The sequence below is a fragment of the Doryrhamphus excisus genome, chromosome 8, assembly GCF_030265055.1.
Source record: "Doryrhamphus excisus isolate RoL2022-K1 chromosome 8, RoL_Dexc_1.0, whole genome shotgun sequence".
NCBI classification, from domain to species: domain Eukaryota; kingdom Metazoa; phylum Chordata; class Actinopteri; order Syngnathiformes; family Syngnathidae; genus Doryrhamphus; species Doryrhamphus excisus.
The window spans coordinates 1,550,848-1,574,430 of record NC_080473.1 but is presented as its reverse complement, the minus strand read 5'-3'; the positions used below and the strand labels follow the sequence as shown (position 1 = coordinate 1,574,430).

Here is a 23,583-nt window from a genome sequence, read left to right as displayed (position 1 = left end):
AACACCACTTTATTTTTTATATTGCATCGTGCCATACATGAGACAATAATTGATCATTGTTTGTGAAATTGGTTGTCTTATTTTTGCATTTTCTTTTATTAAAATTTTATTCATGAAAAAAAATGTATTTTATCTTATTGATTTACGGCGGTCTAGTGGTTAGCGTGCAGACCTCACAGCTAGGAGACCAGGGTTCAATTCCACCCTCGGCCATCTCTGTGTGGAGTTTGCATGTTCTCCCCGTGCATGCGTGGGTTTTCTCCGGGTACTCCGGTTTCCTCCCACATTCCAAAAACATGCTAGGTTAATTGGCGACTGAATGTGAGTGTGAATGGTTGTTTGTCTATATGTGCCCTGTGATTGACCAATCCAGGGTGTACCCCGCCTCATGCCCGAAGACAGCTGGGATAGGCTCCAGCACCCCCGCGACCCTCATGAGGATAAGTGGTAGAAAAAGAATCTTATTGATTTATTTTCATTTCTATTTCTTTTCTAAGTGGCCATTTATGTCTTTATGTGTTTTATTTTTATTTAGTATTTTTAAAGACATTGACCCTCTATTTTTGAATTTCAGGGAATAAACAAATCAAGTCAAACAAGTGCGTGTTTATTATTATTATTAAGACAGACTGTTATTTCCTTCCTGTCATTTATTTGCAAGAGTCCCATCAGCCATTCCGCCAGTGTCCAGGTGTCATGTGACAGGAAGTGAGCAGTCCGGGCGGAGCTGGAGACGGCTGGAGGATTGTCGGAGGACGGTGGAAGCTGAGGAGGTATCACAGGTCATCTTTGTGTGTCTTTAGTTGTTACGATGTGCACTCTATCATATAAAAACTACATCTACATAGAAAAGAGTCCCTCATGGCACGCCGGTCCACTCCGGATTCCCCTCGTACGTTTTCCCACCCTTTTGGCACTTGATAGCGTCCATGTCTCTTTGCTCTCACCTCCTCACAAGATCCAGTCTTTGTTTGAACCGAAGCACAAAAGTTAGCCTCTTGTGTGCAAGTGAAATATCTATACAAGACGCTCGCTTGTATCGTACATTGTTGCACCAGACAATAAAACCTGAGATATTAACTCATGTGCACGACAACATAGAAACGTGTGTACATGAGATACTAACTCACGCGCTGCATTCAGGACGGCTGGGAAGTCGGAAATATCCCACTCACAGTTTACCATGGCTACGTTTTTGAGGTTTAATCACAAATTATTCATGATTAAAGATGACACTACATTGCTTTGTCGTTTATTTAACGCAAAGCTAAGCTATTTTGTTAAAGTTGAACTTTTACAGTCATCCCTCATTTATCATGGTTAATTGGCTCCAGATCTGACAATGATCAGTGAATTTCCACAAAATGTGATTCTTTTTGTATGAATGGACTATTTTCATAGTTGGAGCATAGAAAACCTGCTTCTGATCCTCTAAATATGTCTGATACAATACTAGAGCCCCAGAGACATAAAATAACACCCCTATAGTCACTTTTACACTCCATTAACCTATAGAGTAGACATAATAAGAGAAAATAAGACATCATATAACACGTGTTAGCATTGAGCAGAGGACCCGCCCCACTATTTGAGAAGCACAAGTATTGGGAGAGTTTCCTGTTGTTCCTTTTTTACTTCTGGTTTCTGTACCAGAAAGTCAGACATAAGCAAAAAACATGGCCGACAATCTTTTTTTTGTGCGGCCATGTCATAGCATCCTTCCCTTATTGTGCTTTCCCTTGAAGGTTGGAATTTTCCGACTTTTCAGTTTCCTGGAAGGCAGCACCTCAACACAGCAAAAACCGTGCAGTCAAGATACCAGCCCCTTTCACACAGAGCCCGCGCTGTCGGCGCATCAGAGCCATAACGGCATTTACCCGCCAGTGCTTTTTCAACAGAAACCGCGACGTTGCCGTCACTGCACACTTTTCACACAGCAACAGCAGCAAAGTATTCCATCAAGTATTGGTCGGCGGGTAAAGCGGTTGACTTCCCGGTAACGCAGGATACACTTTCACACAAGCATCGCCCGGCCTCTGTCACGGCTCTGATCCCGCCCACGGGACCTGAATGTTGTGGCATGTTGCCCCCGTTCCCTGTCGGTGCTGTTCACACAGAAAAGCGACAGCAACAAAGAAGCAAAAAGGTGGCTTGTAAGGGGTTACTTACATCTTTTCTACACGTGAGATATTTCTACACAAGATATCATCTAGTGCAGGGGTGTCCTCCATTTTTCCAGCGTCACATGACGAAAGATGATACTGCAATACAAGAAAATGACTAATACGTAGTACTAATACAAACTCACACACACACAAAATTTTTTTCTTTCTTCATGTCTCCTCTGGGGCTCCGTACTAAGAAGTTATTTATATTTCAAGAAAAAACTGCACCTCAGCTTTGTGATATAATAGATGGAAAAGATTATTGGCATCAACTTCAGTGTTTGCTGGTTTATTCCTACTTTTTTAAAATTCCCCAATATTTCAACTTTCTTCTTAAATGATTAATACATTTTTTCTCATAATATTATGACTTTATTCCTATTATTATATTTGAGGTTTTTTACCCCAATCCCATTTTTCAATTATTTATTTTTTCATATTACAACCTATTACATATTACAATTCTTGTAAAATTGCACCTATCTTTTCTCGTAACATCAGTTTTTCCCCCCATTTCTGCTGCCCCCTCAACCCTCACCAAACTATTTCAAATTTATTATTTATTATAATTTATTGACATTCCATTTTGAATGAATTCCAAGCTAATTTCCCCAAAATGTTTGGTTTGTTTTTCGTAATAGTAACATAAAAAAATAACCTTTCTTTATGAGGTTATTTTTCCTCGTACTATGCTCGTAAAATTAAGACTTTTCTCATTAGACTGCAACTTTTTTTATTATATTTTTATTTTATATTATATTTTGTCTTCAGTCTTGTATTTTACATTTTATTATAGTTTTATTATATTTTATTTTTTTGCTGTTGTTGTGGTATGATTATGTTTTCTTATTAAATTATATTTTTCAAATGTGCCGTGGGCCAATAAAACAGCCAAGGGCCGCAAATGGCTCTGGGCTGCAGTTTGGACACCCCTGATCTAGTGGATGCTAACAATCAGCAGATTCTAGTTTCTAGATTCTAGAAATGCAATTATTCAGAAAACATTGTCTTATGGGACCTACAGGATGTCAGCACGAGGATTCCAAAGCAGACTGAGGTCCACCAGGGTTCTTTCCTCTGCCCCTATGTCCTTTTTGAAGTTGCTAACGCTGCTAACTGCACACTTGTTCATGGTGATAATGATATCTACAGTGTTTCTTCTAAATTTGGTCAAGCTAACGTGGCAACACACGCACACTAGTGTCAGGGGGCGCTGCAGGTGGGTAAATCAAGCACATCCGCTTAGAGTTGAAGGTAGAAGACAACCTCAGAAGAAGAATGGCTGCACTAAAATGTGATAATTAATCTTATTATTCTTATTATTACAATTAGCGTGCACAAGGTCCACTTTTTTGTGCGCCCGATGTCGGGGTGGGAGGGCATTTATGGCGGCTTGGCGGACAGGTAGGAAATGAGGGCGGCGATGGCGCAGATGTAGGTGATGATCCCAAACACGATGGAGAGAACGGAGAGCCACAGAGCCTGGCGAGATGCCGCGTTTGCCCCCTGGAAGTCGCCCTCGGCGGAAGCCTTGTTGGTCTGGAAGACACGGGAGATTTGGCGCATGAGCAGGCGGCTAAAGTGATGACACAGCAGAATCGTGGCATCGACATGACCTAACATTTGAGCTTTTCAAGCTTCTTTGTGAGTGAGCGCCAACCCAACGTTTATGGCTACTTCATCACTTCCTTACTCACCAGTCTTTGTATTTGACCCCCTCCCTTGTGTCTCCGCCGGGCAGTATTGGGAATCCATCACCTTGGGGCTTCTTCTCATGACTCTAATTAAACCTTAACGAAGGACATCCATTGCACAGGTTGCTTTGCAGGGGCGTTAATGAGTTTGTGTTCATGGCACCGCTAGGGAGGGTCCAGGGATAAAGAGGGGACTCCTGGATGACAGCTGTCAATGCCGTCCTGATTTCCTACCAATTTGAATAGTATATATAAACATACTGGCGGCACGGCGGTCTCGTGGTTAGTGCGCAGACCTCACAGCTAGGAGACCAGGGTTCGGTCCCCGCCCTCGGCCATCTCTGTGTGGAGTTTGCATGTTCTCCCCGTGCATGCGTGGGTTTTCTCCGGGTACTCCGGTTTCCTCCCACATTCCAAAAACATGCTAGGCTAATTGGCCACTCCAAATTGTCCATAGGTATGAATGTGAGTGTGAATGGTTGTTTGTCTATATGTGCCCTGTGATTGGCTGGCGACCAGTCCAGGGTGTACACCGCCTCTCGCCCGAAGACAGCTGGGATAGGCTCCAGCACCCCCGCGACCCTCGTGAGGAAAAAGCGGTAGAAAATGAATGAATGAATGAAAATAGTAGGACGGCACGGTGGTCAAGTGGTTAGCGCGCAGACCTCACAGCTAGGAGACCAGGGTTCAATTCCACCCTCGACTATCTCTGTGTGGAGTTTGCATGTTCTCCCCGTGCATGCGTGGGTTTTCTCCGGGTACTCCGGTTTCCTCCCACATTCCAAAAACATGCTAGGTTAATTGGCCACTCCAAATTGTCCATAGGTATGAATGTGAGTGTGAATGGTTGTTTGTCTATATGTGCCCTGTGATTGGCTGGCGACCTGTCCAGGGTGTACCCCGCCTTACGCCCGAAGACAGCTGGGATAGGCTCCAGCACCCCCGCGACCCTCGTGAAGAAAAAGCGGTAGAAAATGAATGAATGAATGAAAATAGTAGGACGGCACGGTGGTCAAGTGGTTAGCGCGCAGACCTCACAGCTAGGAGACCAGGGTTCAATTCCACCCTCGACTATCTCTGTGTGGAGTTTGCATGTTCTCCCCGTGCATGCGTGGGTTTTCTCCGGGTACTCCCCGGTTTCCTCCCACATTCCAAAAACATGCTAGGTTAATTGGTGACTCCAAATTGTCCATAGGTATGAATGTGAGTGTGAATGGTTGTTTGTCTATATGTGCCCTGTGATTGGCTGGCCACCAGTCCAAAGTCAGCTGGGATAGGCTCCAGCACCCCCGCGGCCGAGGAAAAAGTGGTAGAAAATGAATGAATGAATATATATATTTCTTCATAGAAAATAAATCCTGCAAATTTTCTACTTGTAATAAAAAGAGGAAAAATAAATCATTTTAGTTTACAATAACAATATTTTGATATTTGATAATGTATTTTTTAAAATATTCCAAAACTATGCTACTTTATTGCTATTTTTTTCAGAAAATAGCATGTTTATTCTAATAAAATTGCTACTTTTTTCCTGTCCAAATTGTCCATAGGTATGAATGTGAGTGTGAATGGTTGTTTGTCTATATGTGCCCTGTGATTGGCTGGCCACCAGTCCAGGGTGTACCCTGCCTCTCGCCCAAAGACAGCTGGGATAGGCTCCAGCACCCCCGTGACCCTCGTGAGGAAAAGTGGTAGAAAATGAATGAATGGAAATAGTATAGTCTAGTATGCGCAAATTTGGTAGCCATTTGGACCAAATCTCCGAGACCAGTTGGTTTAGGAATAAACCTCGGAATTGGACAAAATGGTTGCTTTGAGCCAGAGTTGTACATTTTGAAGACATATCGAAACAAGTTTTTGCACTACATGCTCTGCCCATGACATGCTTGTGTTAGCGTTGCTGCTACTTTCCATCCGGTCCCATTACTTCCGCCCCGTGTCATGAAGTCATGAACCACATTTATACACCAAACCACATGTATTGTACAAAAAAAAACACTTGTTTTAGTCCTTTTTTCACATCAGTTTTACATCATTGAAACGTGCTGGGAAGTGTGTGTGGTTAACTTAATCCTACAAATCTAAGTAATCCCTGCACTTGTGTTACACTTAAAACAGTGAAGCTGCTGTTAGTCCACTGCTGCCAACCACAGTGCCAGCTTGCATCTTGTCAGCTCACTCTCTCTCTCTGTGTGTGTGTGTGTGTGTGTGTGTGTGTACCTTCTGCGAGAGGTAGAAGGCGGCGATGCCCAGGGGCCAGAAGCAGCAGAGCATGGAGAAGAAAGCGAGGCCCAGGTAGTCCTGAGGGATCATCAGAGGGAAGTTGCTGTCGCTGTCGCTATCGCTAAAGTCTTCAATGGACGAGTCCTGAGGGTCAAGGAGGACGCAGGCGGGAGATCAGACATGAACTGGTCAGGTTGGCTTCATCGTTCTGCATTTGCACACTTTAACCCTTTATAGGACACTTGCTACATACCAAGATCCTATATATGCATTCTGCTGTTTTTAGGAATCTACTGAAAACAAGAGCAGTTTAAGGGCCTGCTGCAAAAACACGAAGCAAACACTTTCCGAGTGCTGTTTTTAGGAGCGTATTGCAAAACAACTAGTCAAACATCCTCTATGACAGAAGCTTTTTGCTGGTTTTCACAATTTACCACAACAGCAGAAACAGCTTATATATACAGTAACAATAGTGCTGTTTTTGGGAATCCAATGCAAAAACTGATCTTACTGTACATAGTTCTTATATATCATAGGAGTGCTCTGCTGTGTTTAGAAATCCCCTGTAAAATATTGGTCAAAGATCATCTATATGACCCGAGTGCTGTGCTGTTTTTGGTAATTGGCTGCAAAAATGCTAGTCAAAGATTCTCTATATGACCAGACCGCTGTGCTGTTTTTGGTAATTGGCTGCAAAAAGGCTAGTCAAAGATCCTCTCTGTGACCAATGTGCTGTGCTGTTTTTGGTAATTGGCTGCAAAAATGCTAGTCAAAGATCCCCTATATGACCAGAGTGCTGTGCTGTTTTTGGTAAATGGCTGCAAAAATGCTAGTCAAAGATCCTCTATATGACCAGAGCGCTGTGCTGTTTTTGGTAATTGGCTGCAAAAATGCTAGTCAAAGATTCTCTATATGACCAGAGAGTTGTGCTGTTTTTGGTAATTGGCTGCAAAAATGCTAGTCAAAGATTCTCTATATGGCCAGAGTGCTGTGCTGTTTTTGGTAATTGACTGCAAAAATGCTAGTCAAACATCCTCTATATGACCAGAGAGTTGTGCTGTTTTTGGTAATTGGCTGCAAAAAAGTCAAAGATCCTCTATATGACCAAAGAGTTGTGCTGTTTTTGGTAATTGGCTGCAAAAATGCTATTCAACGATTCTCCATATGACCAGAGAGTTGTGCTGTTTTTGGTAATTGGCTGCAAAAATGCTAGTCAAAGATCCTCTATATGACCAGAATGCTATGCTGCTTTTAGGAGTGTATTGCAAAAACACAAGTCACAGATCCTCTCTGTGACAGGAGCATTCTGCTGGTTTTAAGACTCAGTTCTGTGGAAATAAAGATGTAATTTACTAAGCTTCGTGTAGACCAAGATGTTTTACCAGATAAATAGAAGATGTAGAAATGGAAGGCTTTGTTTATACTGCTGTTTTTAGGAATCTACTGCAAAAACCAGAGTCAAAGATCCCATGTACTGTATATGATGGGACATTGTTGCTGTTTTAAGGCATTTTCTGTAAAAATATGAACGGTTGAATTATGTATTTGACATGTTTAGGCTTGTATGACCTTGGCGGAGGTCTGCACAAAGAACACACGAACATCATCAACATCAAGAAAACGCCGTTTCAGTAGTGGAGTTTCTGCCAGGCATCTGACCTATACGAGTTATTTCCGCTCCAAAAGAGGCCCGAAAGCGTAAAGCGAAGCGCGTGCTCGGCCTTCATGTCTCGCAGCGGTGGAACTTTGCTGGTGCCACTGAGGTCATGTGACTGAATGAGGTTAGCCTGCACGGACGAGTTCTGACAGGCCGCTCATGACTCACGCTTCTTTGCCAAAGCACCGCTTATTCTATCTGACTTGGTGCACACATCGCCCCCCCCCCCCCCCCCCCCCAACACACCAACCCCCTCACACCCTCCCTTGCCATAACAGCGTATGCAAAACATGCGTCTGCACCTCCGCCATGCACGCGTCCTCTCATGGCCTGACATTAGCTCCATATATCGGGTACATTCCGATACACTCCTGTAAACGCAGAATTTGCGGCGCTGCGCTCGTGCTTTCTCCCGCCTCTCCGGTGTCAGTGACCCGCCATCTTGGAGGCGCTGGGTCCCGAAATAAATGTTTGCTTAGTGAAGTGTGCTGAAGGAGAAGAAGATGCCGTGTTGCCTTTAAGGTCACCGCAAGGTTCTCTTCCCACAAGCCTGAACTTTTGCATGACTGCACCGCCGCCAGAATTGCGAATGAGCTTTATTTAAAAAAATAAACATCTTTGTTTGTCCTTGAGGAGCAACTGTTTGACGTCAGCTATATGCTAAGTGTTTCTGCTCATGAAAAGAAATGTAAAACAGACTCATACGGGCTCCTGATTTTTGATTTCTCGTCCTATTTCGGGGGCTTTTTTTGTGCCGTTCCTCAAACGTCACGTGACAGAGCTGTCATCCCGCATCGCTTCTGCGGCTTTCTTACCTGCACCCAGCTTCATGCAGTCTGACTTTTTGACAGGTTTCGTTTGCCGCTGTCCCCAAAATACTTTGCTTACGTCTATTTTTAAGTCTGTCCTCACAATATGAGGGAGAGGCTTGTGCTTTTTTAATGTAAGCATCCTCCCAGCAGCAGCAGCAGCAGCAGCAGCCGACGTGTCAAACATTTAAACTGGCCGATTAAATATTGTTTGCTCTTTAGTACAGCCTGCTTTCATCATTGAACTGAGGAATAATTACTTTTTTAATGAACCCTTTACACGAGTAGAACCTGTCTGTGTTTTAGTGTTGCATTCCAGGCAGATGGAACGTAGGAAATATGACAACCCCACAGCGTCCTGGTCAAACGTTAACAAAAAACATGGCCTGGATAAGCACACTGGTCTTTTTGTCATATTTAAAAAAAGAACTGAATACATAGATAATCATAATATCCCTCCTTTATCACCGTTAACCGCTTCCAGACATGACCGTGATAAGTGAATTTCCATGATGTAGGACTTCCTATTCGTAAATCGAATAGTTGTGTAGTCAGAGCATGGAAAACCTGGTTACAACCTTCTAAATATGTTTTTAAAGCCCTTTAGACATGAAATAGCACCCCTATAGTCACCTTTACACTCCCATTGTCGAACTTTGTCCATTCATTTTTGATGGGAACATTATCATGGAAAATGTCGGAATTTTTGTGGAATGTCTCCCAAGATAGGCCCCATTTCCCGAATGAGCTGAACATTTTGATGTTGGAACGGCTTGGTCGACAAATGTGGAAGTAGTAAGAAATTTCAAAATCAAAGGGTGTTTGTGTTGTGAAAAATGTGGAATTTGAAAGAAAAATTTGGAACTTTTTGTCCGAATGCTTTGAGTGAGCTGAACGTTTTTATGTTGGAATGGTTGAATTGGTTGAGAATTGTGAGAAATGTGGAACTTTATCTATTCCATTTTCAATGGGAATGTTGTTGCAAAAAAATAGGAAGTATGGAAAATTAGGGAATTCTGAGGGGGGGGTGACATGTCCATATACAGGTTTCCAGTCCAGACGGAGCTGACCATTTTGATGTTGGACCAGTTAGAATTTGGTTGAGGAATGCGGAAGCTTTGAGAATTGTCAATCCTATAGTTTGTGTTATGGATAATGTGGAATTTTGGGTAAAATGGAAATTTGTGCGATGCTGAAAACCGTTTCTTGAATGAGCTGAACATTCTGATGTTGGAATACTTTCAATCGGTTGACAAATACGAGAAATTTGGAGCTTCTAAAAAATGGTCCATTACTTTTTTTATGGGATTTTTGTCACGGGAAATATGGAAGTACAAAACAAAATATGGGAATTTTTCATGGGTTGCATGCCCTGAATGATCTGAACATTTTGATGTTTGTATCTGTGGAGAAATGTCAAAATATTTTACTTACAGTTTACAGTTTCCTGCTCTATGGTTATCATCACACTTTAACGCCTTTGCGGTCATGGTGGCATCACAAAATAACCCCCCCCCCCCCAAAAAGCTTTGTCTTACGTCGGAATCGGGTAGCAGGTCGTCCTCGTCATCCAAGCTGTAGGACGCGCTGTGGAAGTCGTGCGCCTCGGCCAGCAGCTTCCTCTCCAGCGTGGACCCGGGCCCGATGTCCACAAATGTGGTCTCCAGGTAGTCCTTGCTGAGCAGGGAGTCCGCGTGACCCCAGATGGGGGCGGCCGGGTAGAAGGACTCCAGCGTGTGAGGCAAAGAACAGGGGTCCAGAAGCTGCTGGGGCTGCTGCTGAACAACATCTGGAGGATGTCCACAGTAGCCCCTCCACGCCAGAGGAGGGTAGGCCCTGTCCTCTTCGCACTTGACCAGGATCCCCTTGAAGACGCCTCCAGGTGCCGCCCCGGGCGCCGTCACCCGGCTGGGATGTGGATTTTCTCCCAGAAGAGGGTGCTCCAGCTCATCGCGGTTCTCCATCGCTGTCTTTGAGCGGCATCCACGCCCAAATGTAATCTGCAGAATCGGAGTGGCCCAGCGGCTCCACAATGGGATTACGCTCAGGCAGATGCTTTGCTGGCTGCTAGTCTTTCACTGATAATCCATCTTTAATCCAATTCTTTGATTTCTCTCTTACTAAACGCGTTGCTCCGGAGGACAGCAGCAATCCTCTCAAAGATTCCACACGATGTCATCGACTGTTGGCGTCACACCAGGATGACTTCATGAATATAATAACGTCTGAATTATGGACCTCCTCAGCAGGCCTGTGAACACGCCCTGCTGGAAGAAGTCTTAAAGTACGTCTTGTGGAAAGAGAATAAATCCCCGGTGTCGAGGATGAGGAAGAAAGTTGAGACAGTTGAGGAAGGACAAGGTAAAATATGCTGCTGTGATTTAAATGCGTCCCAAATGTTCCGGATGACTGCACTGACGCTTGCTTATGCGGCAGCAGTCAAACTAGCGGCTGGATGGGCGGATTGGGGGCATATTGGAGGGCAGTTAATCTGTAAAAGCAATGAGGCTCCACAAATAAATCCTACGGTGCGCCTCGGCAGGTCAGCCGGCCCGCCAGCGCCGGGCCGCGCCCGCGTCTGCCGCCGCCGCCGCCACCGCAGCAGCCGCAGCGTGCCATGATGAAGAAATCAAAGAGGCGGCGTGTTGATTTATGGTACGCCGGCTTTGCTGCTGGCCTGAGCTCCTGTGGGACATGTATTTTTAATGTCCAACTTCACAAGCCTGAATTCAGGACAAACGAGCAGAGCGAGGCTCTTTATCCTCGAGGAGGAAGAAGAGGAAGTCTGGAAAGAGAAGAAAGACAAGCGTCAACTCTCTCGTCATGCAGGAACAATTGTCCTCCACTGGTGATCAATGAGTGCTGCGCTATTTTATCTTTCTGAAAAGACTGAGGCGCTGCTGCTGCTGCTGCTGCTGCTGTGAAACGTACACGTCCTCCAAAGCCCAGAGAAGAACTTTCAAATTGAATTGGAGAGCAGATGTGTTCTACTTTTTAAACGTGGACCTCTGGGTGACGTTTACAAAGTTAACTTTTGGATCAATACACTTACTGGGTTCTGATTGACTCCTCCTGGAAGGCCTCAGACATCAGGACGTGCTCTGCAGAGACACCAGAAGACGTTACAGTAGAACTGCACATCATGGTTTGATACTTGATACAGGACTGGTAGATACTTCACAATACCTGGAAGATACAAGATTGATACCTGAGGCACACTTGATGAGGGATGAATACAGGATAATGATGCTATATGCTTGATACCTGATTATATATGACAGATAAATGATGATACCTGGTGGATACGCGATGATATATGGTTGATACATGATACCTGATGGATACATGATGATATCTGATGGATACATGATGGTATATGACAGGCACATGATGCTATATGATGGATACATGATGATTCTTGAGGGATACATGATGATACCTGCTGGGTACATGCTGATATATGACAGATATGATGCTATATGACAGATACATGATGATACCTGATGGATACACAGTGATATATGATGGATACATGATATTATGTGACAGATAACATGATGATACCTGATGGATACATGATGGTATATGACAGATATGCTGCTATATGACAGATACATGATGATACCTGATGGATACACAGTGATATATGATGGATACATGATATTATGTGACAGATAACATGATGATACCTGATGGATACATGATGGTATATGACAGATATGCTGCTATATGACAGATACATGATGATACCTGATGGATACACGATGATATATGATCGATACATGATACCTGATGGATACATGATACTATGTGACAGATATATGATGATACCTGATGGATACATGATGATATATGACAGATACATGATGATATCTGATGGATACATGATGATACCTGATGGATACATGATACTATGTGACAGATATATGATGATACCTGATGGATACGTGATGATATATGACAGATACATGATGATATCTGATGGATACATGATGATTCTTGAGGGATACATGATGATATATGACAGATACATGATGATATCTGATGGATACATGATGATACCTGATGGATACATGATACTATGTGACAGATATATGATGATACCTGATGGATACATGATGATATCTGATGGATACATGATGATTCTTGAGGGATACATGATGATACCTGTTGGGTACATGCTGATATATGACAGATATGATGCTGTATGACAGATACATGATGATATATGATAGATATGATGCTATATGACAGATACCTGATGCATACATGATGATGTATGAGAGATACACAATGACGCCTGATGGATACATGATGATATATGATAGCCACATGATGCTGTATGATGGATACATGATGATGTACGCAATTGATAGATTACTGATACAGGATTTCTCGATGCATGATTCTTGATTGACGAATACACAATGATAACCACTCGATACATGATGATATGATTGATTGACTCTACAAGGATACCGGATAGATACATGAGGTTAAATGATAGATACAGGATACCACTTGATGGATACCTGATGGATGTATGAAGATACCTGGTAGATACCGACACAGGATTAACCGATATATGTTGATATGTGAACGATACATGATTGGTAGACTTGGATTGATTGATACACAGTGATACCCGATGGCTATATCATGGATACACAGTGGATACCAGGCAGCTACATAATGATAGCGGAAGGATACATGTAGAATGCATGACACAGACAGAATACCACAGCAGATTGAAAGCTACATGGTATCGTTGTGTACTACTAAAATATATGGCGTTCTCATCAAACATAGTACATTTTCATCACAATGTTTCAAGTGTAGGCTTGTTGCTTAGGAATAGAAGTTGCTGCAGGCTTCTTGTAAACACGGAAAAGAATCAATACACCACCTTTGTGGACTTTTTCATTCCAGCTATAGAAAGCCATGCTACTGGTTGTTGTAGTACTTCACTGCGCCTCGCTGCTGCTACCCCATCATGGAGGGCTCATATTGAACAAGATGTGCAATGGCTGACGTGCCCATGTCAACACACACACACACACACACACACACATCCCCAGAGCACTGCAGCTTCATTCCAGGAGAGATGCACTCAGGTTATTACACCCCACCCCCTCCTGCCAGCACCTCGATGAAAAGACTTCTGTCAGCCTCCCTCCTCTTCACGTTCTGCGGCGCTTATAATAAAAGAGCGCGGCGCCTACAAGGGAGGTGACAAGGACGCTGCCACAAATCACCAACACCGTGTAACAAGAGTATCCAGCCACCCCCCCGCCACGGCCCCCGCACCAGCACCCCACCTCCTCCATCACGCATCCACTCAGCTCCTCCCGTCTGACTCACCTCTATGGATTGCTTTATTCATCGATTCCGTGGGGACAATGCAGCTTTAGCATCCTGGATAGCAAACCAGTAAACACACACGTACCGCAGCATACTGTATGTGCAATGGAACCAACCAAAAATTGGTACAGTGGAGTTGAACACAAATAATTGTATGCACTTTTTATATGAGTTTTTTTGTTCAATTTGCATAATTGGCAATGCTTATGCTTGCTCAAGACAAAGCAATGCTGTTTGGATGCTATGGGAGACCAGAAAAGCCCCGGCAAATGTCTGAATACTGTGCAGTGTGTTGGAAAAAACTACCGGCAGTTACCCAGCATGCCTTGTGCCATCTAGATAGGGCCGCAATTTTGCGTTTTTGTTTGTGCGCAGGGTTTTTATTTTGGATTTCTGCCACAAACAAATGTTGTACGGGGAATGCAGTGTATACGCTTTGCAAAGGACATCAGCGATGTTACGCCAAAATAGCGCTAGAACTCGAATCTCCACTGCCTGATTATACTTTGCATTACGGTAAAAATCACACCTAAAAAGCTGAATGAAAACTGTTACACAACATCCGCTAATGAGGATAAGCGGCATAGAAATTGAGTGAATGAATAACACAACATTTGGTCTAATCACAGCCCAAGTTCGTCCCCCTTGAGCAAATCATTTCCAGTACTTCTTATTTCAATTTGGAGAAAGTATTTCCAAATATCAGCAAATCGAAGGCCAAAAGTGTCTCTAATCCCTTGGTTATCCAACAATAAGTGAAGTAGAATTCCTTATTCATAAGTGGAGTATTAAAAAATAAAACTGTTGTAATATTTTATTAGAGCCCTCTAGACATGAAATAACACCCCTATAGTTACTTTTACCCGCCTATTACCTAATACAGTAGACATAATAAGAAATGTTATCCGTAAATGAGACGTGTGTTGCTGTAAATGTGTTCCGGTGCTCTGGGATCTGGCAGAACCACGGAAACGGGCTATTCTTTTCACTTCTGAAATGTTGATTTCGGGGGAAAAGCCATTTATTTAGGGGGGCTGTCTATCGAATTGGTGAGCTGGACAAAATTACTACTGCATTGGGTGCGCCACCCTGCGCCACCTTGCGCTGCATCACAAAATTCGAACCCATAGTCTTCTGAATGCCTTATATTTGTATTTGACTTAATTTAGCCATTTTTATGCCAGAAAATCCTCATTTAGCTAAAATGTGCTTAAATATGCATATTTTAGACCAGGGGTGCTCACACTTTTTCAGCATGCGAGCTACTTTTAAAATGACCGAGTCAAAATGATCTACCCACTACAAAAATGCAAAACATCTATTTATTTTCAAATGTATTGAGGATTATTTGTACGTACAATGTATGTTGATGTACCTTACATAACCAAATGAGCCAATATTGCAAAACACACATAATTAACTATTAACATTTTTTGGAATTACCTGAGTTTACTTTGATGACTTGCACTGAATTGAACCAGCCAGGGATGCATAGTCCGGACAGTAGCTGCTGATAGCCAGCCTCAAGCACACTTCCAAATGTTTATCAGTCATGGATAATATCCGTATCATAATATCTGTATAATATTCCATATCCGTATGGAAGTGATATGTTTTTTGCCTTTTTACTTGGTCCAGTTTTTGCCTTTTTACTTGGTCCAGCTCCTTCACTCATTTTAGTGACCATAAACTTTAGCGAGGGCTTTAAAATCTCGCAATTCGCCGACTAGCTTAGCACTTTGCATCGTTGTTTACGCATGAGCGGTGACCTAAAGGTCAAAATTCAGTTGTCATCTGACTGGTTGTCCTGTATGTCAATCAAGTAACGGGGATGGATGATAGGCTGACATGGTAAGTTCTGCTGCACTTAGAGACGTTGTTTGATTTGATTGGTCGCCCGAAGGGCAACATTCAGTTGTCATCTGAATGGCTGCCCTGTATATCAATCAAGTGACGGCATTGATGCTGGGATGATATTTTTTTAATGTCACGCCGCGATCGACCAGCGATCGACCAGTACCACCTCCGCAATCGACTGGTAGCTCGCGATCGACTTAATGAGCACCCCTGTTTTAGACTAACAATAGGACGCATACAACAGCAAAACAGCATGATTTATTCATATATTTTTGGAAAAAAAGGTGCAACGTGACAAGGAATTACTATGTTCAGCCTTTGAAAGTAAACAGTGTTGCCAATAACATAATAACATAACATAATTACATAATAAGACCATATGCAACACAGTAGAGTACAAGTAGGGAAAGTTGAGGTACAACAGGAAAAGGAAGCTAAAGTCCAAACTGCTGTTGCTGCTGCTGACTTTGTCTGATTTTCAGCCACTCTGCAAACTAACACACACACACACACACACACACACACGAAGAACAGCGCTGTAGGTAATTGCTGTAAGAGCGGTGCTGCTACACAAATGCACAGCCAGTGAAGTCACTCAAAGGGAAGAAATGCAGTGTGGCTGCAGGAAATTGGAGCAGTGAGAGGCTACTGATGAAAACACATTGATGTCCGGCCAATAAGAGCGCAGCAGCCTTGGAGACACGCCGCAGGGAAAGTGGCACTTAAATGGCCCTATTGATTTCATCTCCAAGCTTCTCTATCTCTCTTTCTCTCGGCCCGCGTCCTCATCTGTGATGAGGATGAGGCGGGATGAGTAAAAAGGGAAAAAAAAAAAAACAAAACCTTACGCCGTGCCCAAAGTAACCTCCTGTTCCTATGGAAACGCACGGAGCACTGGCTGCAGGATAAACCAAGCGCAGGCTAATTTGCCATTTTGCTTGTTCTCGTCTGCCGGGCTCGATAAGAACTGCAAGGGATGGTTCCCGCCTTCCAGTAAGGACGCGCTAACATCGCATTAGCATGCAGGGATGACAGCGTTCCGCAGAATTACTCTGTGATCACTGACCCGCTAGCACAGTCACATATTAATCATCAATAATAAGCTTTGTTTACATTCATATGTTTGTATCCATGTATGCGCTCCTTACATCTACTACACTGCTAACATGTGCTAGGTTTAACCTTTAACCTTCCCCTAACACTACGAGAAGGCGTCAAGGTAATATTTTAAAGGGGTGGGGTGTCCCCGGGGGTGCCCACACCGGGACCAAGTCCACGCGGTGCCAGGAAAACCTGTCATAAAACACACACACTTTATTTGGCATGTGCATGTATGCGCTCCTCCCTTCAGCAGCGTAGGAGTGCTGCTGCAGATGAAATTTACTGCAATACCCTTCACAGACATGTACCTGACAAGGGCAGCATCTTTTGGATACGGGTTTGACATTTAACAACACAACACGGCTGCAGGATAAAGGACAATCATGTCCTCAGGAGTCCCCACGCTCTCACCGGGTCCTCACAACACCAGGAAAACCTCAAACACACACACTCTCCAGTGTGCAGTGAGGTGTGTCTTATGTTGGACACAGTGTTCTGTGATGTGCATCATGATGACACACACACACACACACACACACACACACACACATGCTGGCAGGCTGTGTGCTGCACAATAGTGTGCGTTTGTGTGCATGACTCAATTGTGTCTCGCTGCCTCCTGCAGCTGTTTCCAACCCACTTTGCAATCATTTGCAGAGCTTATGGACGACTTGGAGGTGACCGCTCATGCTGGTGTCGCTTTCCTACGCCAGCGCTAGCCGACTCTATCCTTGTCCATGTGACGCATTTTTAAAACCCCTGAAATCACACTAAAGCTAGTCGAATCTTAAATATGGCCGCAGCACCTCTGCTGTGAGGACGCACTGCAAAAACAGTAGTTAAAGATCCTCTACGTTACGGGAAGATGCCACGGTTTTGTTTTTTTCTTCAATCTGTTGCCAAAATGTTGGTCAAAGATCTTCTATATGACACGAGTGCTCTGCCGTTAAGGTTTTGTTAAGGTTTTATTGCTCAATATCCACAAGACTGAAACACTTTGTTGTTTTTATGGACCTTCTTCAAAAACACAAGTCAAAATTTCTCTAAACTACAAGTGGTGCTCTGCTGTTTTTAGGAATCTACTGCAGAAATACTAATCAAAGATGTTTATGACAAAAGTACTCTGCTGTTTTTAGGAATCTACCGCAGAAACAATAATGAAAGATCTTTATGACATGAGTGTTCTGCTGTTGTTAGGAATCTAAGCGTAGAATCACTAATCAAAGATGTTTATGACAGAAGTGCTCTGCTGTTTTTAGGAATCTACCGCAGAAACACTAATCAAAGATCTTCATAACAGAAGTGCTTTGCTGTTTTTTAGGAATCTACTGCAAAAACACTAACGAAAGATCTTAATGACATGAGTGCTCTGCTGTTGTTAGGAATCTACCGCAGAAACACTAATCAAAGATGTTTATGACAGGAGTGCTCTGCTGTTTTTAGGAATCTACCGCAGAAACAATAATGAAAGCTCTTTATGACAGAAGTGCTCTGCTGTTTTTAGGAATCTACCGCAGAAACAATAATGAAAGCTCTTTATGACAGAAGTGCTCTGCTGTTTTTAGGAATCTACCGCAGAAACACTAATCAAAGATGTTTATGACAGAAGTGCTTTGCTGTTTTTAGGAATCTACTGCAAAAACACTAACGAAAGATCTTTATGACATGAGTGCTCTGCTGTTGTTAGGAATCTCCTGTGGAAACACTAATCAGAGATGTTTATGACAGAAGTGCTCTGCTGTTTTTAGGAATATACCGCAAAAGCGGCAATGAAAGATCTTAATGACATGAGCTCTCTGCTGTTTTTAGGAATCTACTGCAAAAACACTAAAAAAAGATCTTTATGACAGTAGTGCTTTGCTGTTTTTAAGAATTTACTGTGGCAACTCGAATCAAAGGTCTTAACGTCAGGCGAGCTTTGCTGTTTTAGGGATCAACTGCAAAAGATCTTCGATATGACAGGAGTGCTCTGCTGTTTTGATGAATGTGCACAAAAAATGCAAATAACTTTTGATGACAGGAGGCCTGCTGTTTTTAAGGACCTTCTTCAAAAATGCCAGAACAGAGGAACACGCTCCTATTTTAGGAATCTTCTGCAAAAGATCCTCTATAGGACAGGAGTGCTCTGCAAAATATGGTCTGCGGTAGATCTGGACTGAGCGTACGGGACTGGTGTCATTTCGAGGCTGCCGGTTGAATAGTTCCTCTCTGACATAAATAAATAACATTCTGCATGCATGGCAGCCATGGATCGCTACTACTCGTGCACATTACAAGTGAGTGAAACGTCATTGACGAAATCACACGACAGCAATTAGTCATAATTGATGAAGTGGTGTTTGGAACAAGCTTGACATTTAACGTGTCATGTTTGCTTCCACTGTACAGGAGCATCGCAATCTATCAAGAGCAGCCTGCTGATGACACGCCTGATGCTTTTTAAAGGCACCAGTGTGTGTGTGTGTGTGTGTGTGTGTGTGTGTGTGTGTGTGTTTCGCAGCGTGTCCTCAATGCTTTTCTAATTATTATGATAACGAGCTCTCAGCGCTGCGTTTGCCAGCTCATCATTTTATGGTATCAACACCACCGTTACACAAACACACTCCCCTCCTGACGCCTCGTCCACAACGTTCAAATGAGGTCGATGTAAACAAAAACAACAAACTCACGACCCCTCCCTTACGGTTTCAGTGTCATTGGACACAACATTTCACAAGCCGGTGGTGAAAAATCAAAGAATCCCGTGGCCGTTTCACTATTTAGAATCATTTAAACAGGCCAAAACCAACATGTGGGTATGATTATTATTATTATTATCATTATTATTATTACTGTTTTCAACTTTTCTGCTTACATAATGCATTTTGCTGTTTTTTTAAAGATGTTTTATTGGTTATTTGCATTCTCAGACTGGACTGCGGGCCAATACAAAAACAATCCGCAGGCACTAAAGCAAGGGGTGTTAAAAGTGCAACCTGAGGGCCGATTGTGGCCCACAGCTTGTTTTTTATAGGCCCACGACACATTGTCGAAATAATGATGCAAAAAGTGTGAAAAAAGGGAAAATGTAAAGCGAAGAAGCTGAAAGGTTGCTAATAAAAAAACGCTACATCTTCAAATATATACGAAGGTTGTTTTTTAAAGCATTTTTTCAAAATATGCAATATGGCACCCCCGCATCCTTTGATTTTTTAGTATGCGGCCATTGTTGGAAACACCCTATTTCTATTTTTGTATTGTATTTTTATTTTAGTTTTCACTTTCCTATTCACCTTTCTCCTGTCTCCACCTCCCAAGTTATTTTTAAAAACCTACTGATCAGGGTCTTAGAGTACCTAGAAAAGCACCATGTAGATCAGAACCATGCAAATCCTGCATAAACCTCACTTCCCTTCCTAAATCTCCACATCGTGTTTATCTCACCTTCGGGCTGGACTGTGTCCTCACGACGAGTCCTCTGTGAAGACAATCCCGTGCTCCTTGTTTTGCATCCGTGAGCGCACACAGCTACTGTATGCACGTACCAGCACACGAGAGGATGTTATTGCTGTCAACGCACCTGGCAGCCTCTCCCCCCCCCACGCGCCGTGTCCTCTCCCATCCTCGTCTTCTTCCTCGGAGCGTCTCTCCACGCATGCAAACTTCTCTGTGACCCTCTCAGCTTCTCTCCAGCTTCCTTCAAGACACTGCAGCCCTCTCCTCCGCTTTGCAGCTACATCACCACCGGGTCCTAAAGCCCGCCTCTTTACACAGGCAGCCCCTGCGTGTGTGTGTGTGTGTGTGTGTGTGTGTTGTGTTTCAATTACTGCTGGGGACAGAAACAAGCATGCTAAGTGAGGACATTTTGCCTTTTCTTACTTGTTTAAGAGGATTAGTGAGGTCAAGGCTTGATTTTGGGTTGGAATTAGGATTGGGGTTAAGACCAGAGATTCAGAGCTTTAAGGTTAGTGTGCACATATAAATGTGTGTGTGTGTGTGTGTGTGTGTGTTGACTGGGATCCCAGTGGATCTCTTTGGATTGAAGCTGCACCGCTGCTGCATCCAAAAAGGTGCAAAATCTGCTCTGCAAAGAGAGAGCAATCAGCATGAAGAGGTGGGAGAACAAAAGATGGGGGAGGCAGGGTGATGTTATGCAGCGTGTGTGTGTGTGTGAGGATGACTCCATTCTACGTCATCTCCATGTGTGCCCACCTCACCCCGTGACCCACTTTGGGCCTCCTGACTCACAAAGCGAGAGCGAAGAAGCATCAGCGTGGTGGTGGTGGTGTCCTCCATGTTGGTTCAAGCTCTGCAGCACCGCCAATCAATGCTGCAGGCTTATGTTGACTATTTCATGAGGCGCAGACACCCCCCCGCCCCCCCCACACACACACACAGCTCCCTCATCACGCTTTAAGCATTTTATGTGTTATTGTTGGGATGTTTGTGCGGCGGTCGCAAAGCCGCCTGCCTGAAAGCGTATTTGTCTTCAGCTCCAGAGTCCATCATGGCCACGCAGGGATCAATACACCAATCCTCCGGCGTCACTCGGCTCTCTTTGCTCGGCCCCCGCCACTCCATCTTTGTGTCTCTCTCACTCCCTGGTACAGCAACTTCCTGTCCTTTCCTTTGGTTTCCACACAAGAAGAAGGCCATTCTGACTAACAAACACAACCATGTTCCCTTAGCCCTTAGCTTGACACCTCAATCCCCTAAACAGCCTTGGCGCCAAAAAAGGAGCAACTCTGCTTATCTAGAGTTGGGACGCAGGGACAGCATCCTGAGCAGAGAAACAGACTTACCTTAACCCGGCTGCTTCGTCCAGATCCTCCTGAGTCATCCCGAGGCGATCCCAGAGCAGTTGAGAGACATAGTCTCTCCAACGTGTCCTGAGTCTCCCCCGAGGCCTCCTGGCAGTCTCCTGTCCGGGAGGCAGCTTGATGAGATGTCCACTCGTCCTCTGAGTGCGCAGCAGCGGCTCTCTTGCAGGTTCCTCTTGGATGGCAGAGCTTCTCAACCGATCTCCTATCCACCCGATGAGAAACCTGCGATCTTTGGTCACTACACCAAGGTCATGGCCGTAGGTCATAGGAACGTAGATTGAGTCGTAAATTGAGAGCTTCACCATCACGGACTGGTGCAGAATCCATCCTTCCCTCACTTGGGAAGAAGACCCCAAGGTGCTTAAGCTCCTCTACTTGGGACAGGATCTCATCCCCAATGCGAAGATGGCACTGCACCTTTGTCTCGGACTTTGAGGTGTTGATTCTAATTCTGGCCGCTTCACACTCAACTGCAAACCGATTCAATGCAGCTGAAGATCACGGTCTGATGAAGGCAGGAGGACCTGATCCTGCAGCCACCAAACCGGATCCCCTCAACACCAATGCTGCGTATAGAATTATCTGTCCATAAACGTTATGAACAGACTTGCTGCTGGCAATGTGGACCAAGCTCCGGCCCCGGTCACACTGGGAGTGAACTGCCCGGATCAGGCAGTCTGATACTCCAAACTACTGGAGTACCCCCTACCGGAATCCTTCTCCAAGTCCCCAAAACACATGTTAGACTGGTTGGACTGGTCCACAGTTCCTCCACGAGGATGGAAAACAACACTGTCCCTCCTGAATCCCAGCTTCAATTACCCGGCGCACCCTCCTCTCCAAGAAGGCTGAGGTGCTGCACATGTCATTTCCAGTCACTTAAAAGTCGAAGTAAACCGACACTCGTAGGTACTAATTCATCCTCACACCTCCAAACGACATGACGGGTCAAGAGGTGAGACTAAGATTCTTACCCGCTGACCCTCCACTCCTCTCCCACAAGCCGATAAGGTAATAAGGCGCTAAAGTGGGATTGAGGGCGACGTGCGGGACCACCTTGCAGGGACGCTAAAGTGCACCTGACTAGGCCGCACGTTCAACGTAACAAACAAAAAAACCCTTTCAGCAAGCGCTCATAGAAAGCTTCCCCCAGGAGCGCTGGGGCAGCAACATCTTGAAAACCCACCTCAGCAAACCATGTGAGTTGGGGAGTGTGTGTGTGTGTGTGTGTGTGTGTGAGAGAGAGAGAGAGACAGCCTAAGGTGGTAAGCAGCTCATTAGAGAAAACACGGCTAATCCAATTCTCCTGCAGAGCTCCAAAACATTGTTTTCAATCTGCGGCGTCCCATTAGATACGCTCACATTGCAACCACGCTCCTGTCCAACCTGCTTTTTCTTGTTCCTGAGAAACAGCCCGGGGTGACTCGCCATATTTTGGGAAGGTGTAAAGCAGGGGTGTCCACTGTGCAGCCCGGCGGCCATTTTCAGCCCACAGCTCATTTTTTATGGGCCCTTGGCATATTGTAAAGAAAAAAGGTGAATAATTATTCATTTATTTTCGTGAAGCACATTTACATTTTTTTGTTAAATAAATTAATAATAAATATCAATATATATAGTATCTCTATAAATATAGATAATAAAATCAAATGTTATTTTGTTTTATTTTATTTATTTGAAAGGCAAAGCAGTTTATTTTTATATTTAATTTTCTACATTTAAAATTAAATGAATAAAACAGTGTTATCGATTTTTATTTTAGTTGTAAAACTTTTTTTTCTTAAATTAAGATATGTAACTGAATAGATAAGAAAAACAGTGGGGCCATATTTATTTTTATTAATTAAAAGGTGAAGCAATTGATTTTTTATTTAAATTAATAAAATAACACAGCAGTTGCAAACATTTTTTTTT

The 23,583-nt window shown here is 43.7% G+C and overlaps 1 protein-coding gene and 1 long non-coding RNA gene across 3 annotated transcripts; one reads left to right on the top strand and one right to left on the bottom strand.

The window, feature by feature from the left end:
* Positions 1 to 591: 591 nt before the first annotated feature.
* On the bottom strand, positions 592 to 20,911 carry tmem91 (transmembrane protein 91). 2 transcript variants are annotated; one of them, XM_058080070.1, is made up of 5 exons: positions 20,291 to 20,911; positions 11,601 to 11,734; positions 10,087 to 11,333; positions 6,080 to 6,226; positions 592 to 3,704 (listed from the first exon to the last, which is right to left on the bottom strand). In XM_058080070.1, the coding sequence occupies exons 3-5, from the start codon at positions 10,510 to 10,512 to the stop codon at positions 3,549 to 3,551; spliced, it is 729 nt and encodes a 242-aa protein (XP_057936053.1). In that variant the 5' UTR covers positions 10,513 to 11,333; positions 11,601 to 11,734; positions 20,291 to 20,911; the 3' UTR covers positions 592 to 3,548. The 2 variants fall into 2 exon arrangements, with proteins under 2 accessions (XP_057936053.1, XP_057936052.1); XM_058080069.1 differs by having other exon boundaries at positions 11,601 to 11,649.
* LOC131134602 (uncharacterized) lies at positions 699 to 6,851 on the top strand. Its single transcript, XR_009131425.1, has 3 exons — positions 699 to 773; positions 6,096 to 6,275; positions 6,369 to 6,851. It is a non-coding gene; the product is annotated as an uncharacterized LOC131134602 (long non-coding RNA).
* Positions 20,912 to 23,583: the final 2,672 nt, after the last annotated feature.